Genomic DNA, 9,918 nt, shown 5'->3' with positions numbered 1-9,918 from the left:
CAAACATGACTTTATTGTAAATCTTAGTATTTTAGACATGATGGGAAACAGTGTTCACTTTAATATGTGTAATTTCTAGACACACACACACAATACCTAAAAGGGCGGTCAGGTGCTTTTGTAGTCAAGATTAGTATGCAGGACACAGTACAACCTTGACCCAGCTGTCCTTCTTCCCCCATATCCTTCAGTTTCGCGGGTCTTTCCAAGGGAAATAAAAGTGAATCACGCAAGATCCTCTTAAATTGATTTCATCAGAGGCAGGTATGTCTTCAGGACTTTTGTTTCCAGGGGCCCTGCTCTGGTGAAGAGCATATGAATTATGAGCTGTATAGAGCTGAGGCTATGCCAGTGTCAGGTGAGGTTGTTGAACGTGTATAGTGTGCTCCTCCTCTCTGAATTACTTGACACACAGATCCAAGGGATTTACATCCAAGGGATGTATCTAATATTTCCTTCACATGCTCTGTGATGGAGTTTGCTGGTCAAAACATCATTAATTTGTTTATTGGTCCATTTGAGATTTGCTATCTAAGTCTTTGAGATATTCCAAGTTTTCCATTAGCTTTTGTGGCAAGCATTAGTAAAAGAGGAAAATTGTATTTCAGTAGTAATTTAATCATTAAAACGACCAACTCTTCAGCTTTCATGGTTATCATCAGTAGTTTTAGGAGAATTCTACTATAATTGGTTTGGTTCAGTGAAATAACTGTATGATTCGTATGATGGTAACTTTTAGTTTAAGTAGAATTTTTCTTCTTTTGGTGAGCTGAATGGTCTTAAAAGGTGTGTACTTTGGGACACACAACTGTGATTAATCGGAATTTCACTTTATGGAAATGCTAGTTATATAATAAAGAAGTATCTTTCCAGCATGCTTCAAAAAACTGAACAGAACAAACTAGCAAGGAAATATGGGAAATTTGACTTAATTGTAAAAGGCATTTTAAATTAGAACAACGGATCTAAAATGGCTCTTACATTTGTGCTTATTTGCATATATTACCATTCAGTCAGACATAAAATTGGAAAATTTTTGGTTACACTAATATTTGAACATAGTTACATCACATAGTTTTAAAAAGCTGAGTTTATAACAGTGAAATGTGCTCCCCTTTAAATCTTAAATCTATTAAAGCTTTATACAAGTTTCTTTATATAACTTTGGTTTTCAAACAAGGCAACAATTCCAGGTAAGGAATAAAATCATTTATTCTTCACACTGGGTCTTCATTAAAGCTCATCTGATCTTTCGCTTCAATTTTTTAGAGTTTGATTCACATCTCACAAAGGTTTTCTCCTGGGTTGGGTGAAGTTGTAGATCATTCATGTTTTCTGAGCAAAAGGTCATTCTGCATAGAAAACATCAAGCAAACATAGCACTAAGTTTTGGATGGAGCTTATTGAAGTGTTTCATCCTTTGTCAGATACCCAATTTGACATGCTGTTTAGTAACACATGCTGTTTAAAAAAAAAATTAGATCCTTATGACTGCAAATATTTTCATAACTTCAGAGAAAAACAAAGCCCAGGTCAGTGAAAGCAATCAGTGTAAGGCTTCCCGGAGCTCTGTGTGGTGTGATTTCAGTTCTGTAAGAACTGAAAGTCCTTGGGGCAGCCCTGCTTTGTTCTCCTTTATACAGCTCATCAAAGGTTTGAGGGTAACAATGGTTTCTTTCACTACATTACCCTGTCTCCAAGGCAAACATTAGCACTTTCTTCAACCGTTCCTCACAGGCAGGCTTCGTGCCCAGCCTTCCTTTTTTGGACACACTCCAGTTTGTCAATGCCCTTCTTAAAGGTCCCTGGGTATGAGGCCACTGTCATCAGCATCTGCCTGGCTCAGCCCTATAAGCCCCACCCTTTCCTCTTATCTGGTCCTCCAGCCACAGAGGATATCACTAAGTGCTTTGGGTCTCTCTTGGAGACCAACGGCTGACAACTTTGACCACTGGTTTGGCCTGAGATGCTATTTTGTGTTACTAACTTCAATTGCATCTATCTGAAAGAAAAAAAAAAAAAAAAAAAGCAGTAGTCACAGAGAATTGTAGTTTATAGCTTCTTTTTTTTTTGAATTGCATCTAAGGTCAAGTCTTTACTAAATCAAACTTTTTAAATTAAAAATTATTGTGAGTAATTATGAATGCATTCTTAAAAAATTCAGACAATAAAGAAATATATAAGGTTGAATATTAAAGACCCTCTTCTCCATCACCTTTCACTAATATCACTCCCCTCCCTGCTTTCATGATTTGCTTTCTGTCTTTCTGGACCTCTTTCTATGTATTTACACATATACGGATGTTCATATACAAACATCACATTTGTTGTATTTTTCTGAAAAAATTTCTTGTCATCAAATAATGTACTTGGAGAACTGTTCACATCAGTACATACAAATCTATTTCATTCTCAGCTGGACCTAGAGATTATCATACTAAGTGAAGTAAGTCGGACAGAGAAAGGCAAATATCATATGGTATCACTTATATGTGATCTAAAAAAAAGTGATACGAATAAACTTATTTACAAAACAGAAAGAGACTCACAGACATAGAAAACAAACTTATGGTTACCAAGGGGAGAAGTGGGGGGAGGGATAAATGGGGAATTTGCAGTTAACAGATACATACTACTATCTATAAAGTAGATAAACAGCAAGGACATACTGTATAGCACAGAGAACTATATTCAATACTTTGTAATAACCTACAATGGAAAAGAATCTGAAAAAGAATATACATATATACTGAATCACTTTGCTGTACACCTGAAACACTATAAAGCAACTATATTTCAAAAAAATCTATTTCAGTCTTTTTCACCTGCTGCATAACCTTCCAGTGTATGGATGTATGACAATGCATTTAGCCATTTTCCTGTTAATGGAGATTGGGATTTTTCCCCAATGGTTTAGTATTTACAAATAGTACTGCAATAGACATTTTTGTACATAGATATCCTTTGTGGATATTTTGAGTATTTCTCCGGGATAGGCACCTAGCATAAAATTCTGGGTCAAGATTATGCATATGTCAAATTTTGATAATATAAACTATGAGACCAAGGGCTTTGTCCACTCTGTTCACTGCTGTATACACAGCAGTGTCTAGCATAAGATATGTGCTCACTAAATGTTAGTTGTTGAGTGAAATTCCCCTACAGAAGCTCTGTAATTTGTACTCCCACGAATAATGTATGAAAATGCCCATCTCTCCACACCTGTACCAGCTCTAGATGTTATCTGTCTTTGAATTCCTGCCAAACTAGTGGGTGACCAGTGATAATTTCATTGATTTTTGTTTTGCATTTATATGATTACTGTGGCAATCAAACATCCCATTTTGTTTAGCCAATCACTTTTCACTTCTTGCTACAGGACGAATATTCTCTGCTCTGCTCTTCACCCCACAACAGTCCCTCTCATCCCTGACTTTGTGCTTTGGGGGAAGAAAATCACCTCTCATTGAATTCCTTCCGTGGAGGCACAGAGCAAGTTATTTAACCTTTTTTTTTTTTTCTTGTAGTTAGCAAAGAGATTGAGAATGAGGTTTAATATCTGCATCCCAGCTCTGGGATTTCAGATGGTAGAAGGTACTCAAAAATTGGTAGTTATTAGTCTCATGAGATACATATTATAATTCCTATTTGTTACTAGAGAACTGAGTCTCAGAGAGGTGCAGCTATTGTCTGAGCCTCCATAGGTGGAAGCAGTGAAATCAAAATTCGACTTTGGGACTAGCTGATGCAGAAGTCATTGGATTCTGCCTATATATGGTTTGTTCACTGCCTATCTCTCCGGGAATGCCTCTTGGCCTCTCCAAAGCCTGTTGCAGCACTGACCGAACAGCACCAACCTGAACTGATGTCTTTCTTCTTAGACTTCCTATAGACCATGCAGTACTAGACTCTTACTGTTCAAAGTGCAATCCATGGACCAGCAGCATCAGAAGCACCTGGGAGCTTGTTAGAAATGTAGAATCCCAGGCTCCATCTCTACCTACCAAAGCAGAACCTACATTTTAACATGATTCCCAGATGATTTGTGTGCATATTAAAGTTTGAGAAGCCCTGGGATGGAGCATATCATTAGTAAAATTAATGCATCTTGTTTTCCTAATTCGGTCCTTGAGTTTCTTTCTGCCAAAAGCTACAACTCAGATTTTTTTGGTACCCCGCCCCCGCCGATGGTGTTGGGTACTGCAAAGACCCATAGGGCTCACTGAGTTAAAAACTTAAAAAACTATAGGTCCCAGACTCCCTCCCCCTTTTTCATGATGTCCCTCCTGCAGCCGTGAGGAAAGGTGTGAAGTACATATATATTAACTTCCAGCTCTGCAACTCTGCTAGATTAGACCAGAGAAGGTCAGATTAATGGGACCAAGACTAATGGGGGGGAGGAGCTGTTGGAAGCTGTGCTCTGGCAACAAACGGGTAATGAGTCAAACAAACCAAGTCAGATCTGGGTTCAGACAGTTATGAGCAATGTCCCTAAGCTGTGTAACTCCTTGAGCCTCAGATTCCTAATCTGCACAGCAATACTACCCATTTCAGAAGGTCACTGGGACGCTTCCATGAGATGAATGCTCTAGAGCACCTCATTCAAGCCCATGGTGCAGCAGGAGCTCTGTAAGCAGCACTCCTGTCCCTCTCCTCTTTCCTTCCTCAGAGCCATGTGGTAAGCACCAGGGGAGAAGGTAGTGCTGTGTTTTATACTACCTTTCAGGTCAAGTCACCTAGAATTGCCATGGCAAGCAACCACTAAGACTGAGGAATTACTCTCCAGCTGAGAGAATCTGGGGACGGGTGGTGCTCAGTTGAGCTCTTCTAAAGGGCCAAAAAGTCATGCAAGAATAGCTAAGTGTATAAGAGGAGAGAAGCAGTTTAATTTTCTCAAATTGATCATGCGGAGAAATCTGTTGGCAGACTGCAGAGTATGCTCTTAGTAATTGCCAGGATTTTGTATCCCAGGGAGATGAAAACTCAGAGTGTGGTTGTGTAAGGGACTCGGGGCATAAATCAGCCACAGGCCGCTCCTAGCAGTGAGACCTGAGGGGTGAGGGAAGAGAGTAGTTCAGAGGTGAGAGGCATGCTGTTCTCCAACTCTGCTGACAGCAAGCCAAAGAGAGCAATAGGCTGGCCAACAAAGGGCAGTCGGAGAGGAGAGACAAGTTTCCTAAATACAGTGGGGAGGAGATAGGAAAAGGTCTGGGGAAGGACAGGATTCTCCTTTTAGGGGAACTGCAGAACCACAGAAAAGCACGTTTGCCATAGTAAAACACATTGGGCATTCTTTTGCTCTGCTGAGAGGCCTGAAGGAGCAGCTGGACATCCTTTCTTTCCTTCACTCCCTGCCCCCAACCCAGCCCCTCCTGTCCCTAGAGACTTTGGGCTGAGGGAGACGTTCAGTCACACAGAGCTGCACCTCCTGACGGTAATCCAGTGGTCCACATCAGAATTTCTTAGGGCTCCCAATGTGTGGTCCTTCACAGACCACAGCCAATCAGAAGCTCTTCAGGTGGCTATTCAGGTGGAATTCTGCATAGTCAATAAGTTCCCTAGTGATCCCTTGGCGTTCTTAGATGTGAAAGGTGCCACCACAGTGTGAGATTTTGAGATTGTGATTTGTTAAAAGCGTTTCTCTGGGTAAACAACAAAGAAGAAATGTCACGTCTAGGTCCTTGCTATTCAAAGTGTGGTCCTTGGACCCGCAGCATTGACATCACCTGGTGAAATTTGAAAAGCACCGGGCTAGTGAGTTGTCCTCAAACTCTGGAGGCAGGTGGCTGTTAACTGTGGGCAGAGGGAAGAGTCTAGACTAGAAATCAGAAGACCTAGGTGCAGATCCTGGTCCTTCCACCTATGGCTTTGTGAACTCAGGATGGTCATTTCATCTTTCTGAGCATCTACATGGCATCGTTAGGAGATAATAATGCCCACTTCATAAGATAAATGCAAATAGTAAACTGTAAAATGCTGACATAGGTAGATGCTTAACAGATGTTAGGAGGAGGTTGAAACAGCACTCACCTTTGCTGTGTTTCTCCCGCTTTGACTCTGATGCTCTTCAGAACAAGGCCCGAGTGAAGGGACTCTCTTCCCCAGGGGATGATGGTTTGGACCGTGTTCCAGACGTTGGACCACACCAGACTGTTTTCCCACTTGAACTTGATCATGATCAGCTCACCAATATCCAAATCCAATGTGATAAGAAAGGAATAGGTTTTATTACTAGTAATTCCTTTGTTCCTTGAAGATGCAAAGGAAACCAGACACAGTCAGTTGATTTTTAACAGCAAAGTGATGCTTAGGCACATTCAGGATATGTTAGGTTTGCCTGAATGATTTGGGATGGTCTTTTCTGCTGCATTTCCCAAACTGGTATTGGACAGACTATTAATAGAGACAGGAATAGGTGTGCCAGGATAGAAAGGGTTTTCCTAGACCAATAACATTGGGAAAACCATCTTATTTTCTGTGTTAGCATATTAAAAACGCCCTAAGAGTTCTACGGTAATGAGTCTAGTTAGCTTTGTTTAGCTCAGGCTTCCTAGTTTCCAGATTAACAAGTCGGGAAAACTGCCCTGATGAGGGCAGGGGCTTTGGCAGTGGTCTCTGGGCCATACTGCTCTCTGTAGGTTTGATCAACATATTAGAGCCACACGACAGTCTTCTCTCCAGATCGATGCTTTTGTCCTCCCCACATAAATAGAAACTTCTGTTAAAACAACAAGTATAGCAGTAATAGAAAACCACATATAAAAAGGATGCACCAGTTTGGAGCAAGATTTAAATGCAGATCCTTAGGTATCATTATCAGCTTTCCTCACTAATCTCCAAGACATTAAAATGTCCCAACATTGACAGAACTGCCAGATGCCCTTTCCACTACTTAGAACAATCTCCTGGGGAGAGATTTGGGACAGCGCAGAGTTAACACTGGATTTAGGGTGAGACAGGTGGCTGGAGGATTCCCTTGCTTGGCTCATCGTAGCTCCTCCTGTAGTATGTTGTAAAGCATCGTTTAGGAATCCACCCACCCCACTAGGCTGGGAGCATACTAAGTTTAGTGTCATCTCTACCTCTAGTGCTGAGCACCAACACATCCTTGCTGAGCGACTGAATCAGTGTGATGATCAGAGGTTCAAAGCTGCGGGCAATTCTCAGAAAGCTGAGGACTGTCCCTGGAGTGGGTGAAAGCTAGTGTCACTTCCCAAGGAGAGCCCAGGCTGAGGGTCAAGATGCTGAGAAAAAGCAGCCAGCAGGCCTTTTCTGGCCAGTGAAGGTGCGGAGCCTCTGCAGGAGACGTTGAGGCCGCTGCCCATGTTGTGAGCAGGTGTGCAGCCGGGCAAAGGACAGATGGGGAGGGCTGGCAGTGCAGGCTGACTGAATGGAAAATTTGTGCCACGTTGAATGATACCAGTGTTATTTCTGGGTTATGTTTTTCAGAACTCACTGGAAAGGCGCTCAGGGCCTTCCTGGGGACACCTGCTCCAGCCATCACCACTCCTCTCTGCTGGGATCTACTTCCTGTACTGCAGACATGGACGGCCACCTCTGGCCTCCCTCTCCATTCCAGTCCCTGTCGCACTGGGCCCATCACAAACACAGGTAGCAGCAGCATAAAGTAATCGTTGGGACTGGGTGAGGCTGCGGAGGGATGACGAGGTGCTGAGTGTGAGTGGCTGTCCCATCTGACAGGGTGTTTGGGGCAGTCATAATGGGCTGAGAAAAGTAAGTTGTGTCTGGCCTGACCCTTGAAAAGCAGGGTCCATCCAGACCCTGTGAGAAAATTAAGCCTCTCATCACCACGGACGGGGCTGCACCTCATACTCACAGAGTGATGGGGATTTTCTGCATTTCCTCTTTTGTTCCGAGGAGTGACATGGCAAAAGTTGGTTCTGCTGGTTTCTCAATTTCGTTGCTGAACTGAATCTTCAACTGGTAATGATAAACTAGAGGGGAATAGGGTGGAGAGCGAGAGAGAAAGATCATTTAAGCAGAAAATTTTAAAATAAAAAATGTTGTATTTTTAAAATTTAAAAAGCAGAGGGAAAAGTATGGATGAATAGATAACCCCCTTTTTTTTTTTCTGGGTGGTAGAATTATGAATGCTTTTTATTTTCCTCTTTTTCCTTCTCTGAATTTCCTAAATGTCTAAGAGGACTTCTGTTTGTATTGGGTTGGCCAAAAAGTTCGTTCTGGTAGTGAATACGTTGTTCAATAAAGTTCTTGGTGAAAATGAAAAAAGTGTCTTTTATTTTTACTTAAAACTGAATGAACTTTTTGGCCAACCCAATAATATAATAAATATTATCCAACAAAAGAAGGCAGAATAGGACTACAATATATTTGGCATTCTCGTCGATTTCCAGATGAATTCTGTTGGACTATTCCATGTATTTGGCAAGGGTCCCCTTTCACAAATCAAAGGATATATTGCCTTTTAGGCAGCTGACAAAAGCAAGAGAACACACTGTCATTTTTACTTTTGCCTCTGTTTGATGGTGTCAGTTTTGGGGTGAGACAGAGCTCCAGCTAAGAAATATGCCCTAATGACCACACCTTTGTGTTCTGGGGCAGTTCCTGGGAACTAGCTCTGTGGGGTTCAACAAGCACATTTTCCAATGGAAATAAGACAACTAGTTCTAGTTCCTGGGCCTAAAATTCTTCTATCTTATCAAGTGTCCAGAATGTCCTTCTACTGGGTTGTTTGGAAGAGGGAAATTTCTTCTTCTTTACCCAAATACAGTCTATATTTAATTAATAAAAGCAAACTGCTTTCTATAGGACAGGTGTTGTTAAACAATTTACATTGCATCGTCTCATTTACTTATCATAACTACCCTATGAGGAGGGTATTCTTATTATCAGCCTCATTTTAGAAAGAAGAAAACCGGGGCCAGAGAGGTGGAGTGACCTGCTCAGGGTCACACAGCAGCCTGTGCTCTTGGCCTGGACCCATCGCCTTGATTAGCTTGCATTGTTACACCAACCAGCTGTGGAGCTGTTTTCAAAATTACCCCACCTCATTCCCACATGACTGATGGCTGCTTAGACTTCTTTTCCCTGCTGTCTCCATTTTCTCTAAGTACTTGTAGCACTTGAGCTCCAAGACTGCAAACAGGTTTAATATGGCATGTCAACTGGATTGGTAGGACTGCCTGGGGCCCCATGTCGAGATGGGCTCTGAGACCATGTCTAGGCTTTTGGGAGGATTGGTGTCTGCCTTGGGGGAAGGATAGGGGATATACGATATACTTGTTGTGTATTTGCTTTTCCTGTTCTAGATAATGATTAACCCACTAATCCTGATACAGTGCGTGCACATAGTAGGTGCTTAATAAACATTTGTGGGGTGAAGAACTGACATTTTGCTTGGGAGTATCAGAATGTGCATGAACATTTAGCAAGATGGAAATCACCTCTGAGAATTCAAGATCTGAGTTTCAAGCTTTGTTGTAGAATTCCTCCTGGAAAGGATAGATTATGGAACTAGCCACTTGATTATCCATCCCATGCACCCAACCTGTGGAAATTCACCATCCTCATGAATCAGTCTACTTACTCCCAAATCATGCATTTCCGCTGGAGGTTGGTAGCTACACACAAACCTGGTAGCAGCTGTGGCTAATGGTGTGTTGCCAACACCTCAGCTGCAGGTCCTGGTGTGCCTGTAATTGCTGGGTTTCTGGGTTATTTACACAACCCTACCCTTTGGCATAAACCAATCTTCCCATTTGGGTTTTGCAGTGGATTGCCTGCAGTGGATTGCCTCCAGTGCCCTGAATAATAGGTGCTCGAATTCTCCAGGTTTTGGGTGAGAAATAAGAGAAGGGCTATGGGCCCAAGTCCCAGGAAGGGTCCCTAAACCCTTGGGTGGCAGCGGTGGAGGCAGGGACTCTGGCCTATCATCCC

The 9,918-nt window shown here is 42.2% G+C and overlaps 1 protein-coding gene across 1 annotated transcript in view; it reads right to left on the bottom strand.

Moving 5' to 3' along the window:
• Positions 1–9,918, bottom strand: part of LIPC (lipase C, hepatic type) — a 155,964-nt gene continuing 146,046 nt past the window's right edge. The window contains exons 7-9 of the mRNA XM_082649119.1: positions 7,838–7,955; positions 6,031–6,249; positions 1–1,352 (exon numbers count right to left, since the gene is read on the bottom strand). Coding sequence (XP_082505245.1) covers positions 1,241–1,352; positions 6,031–6,249; positions 7,838–7,955 — 449 coding nt within the window. The 3' untranslated portion in view covers positions 1–1,240. The remainder of the gene's footprint in view (positions 1,353–6,030; positions 6,250–7,837; positions 7,956–9,918) is intronic.

This window comes from Grampus griseus (genome assembly GCF_964374135.1).
Source record: "Grampus griseus genome assembly, chromosome: 2".
NCBI classification, from domain to species: domain Eukaryota; kingdom Metazoa; phylum Chordata; class Mammalia; order Artiodactyla; family Delphinidae; genus Grampus; species Grampus griseus.
This window is presented reverse-complemented; position numbering and strand designations above follow the sequence as displayed.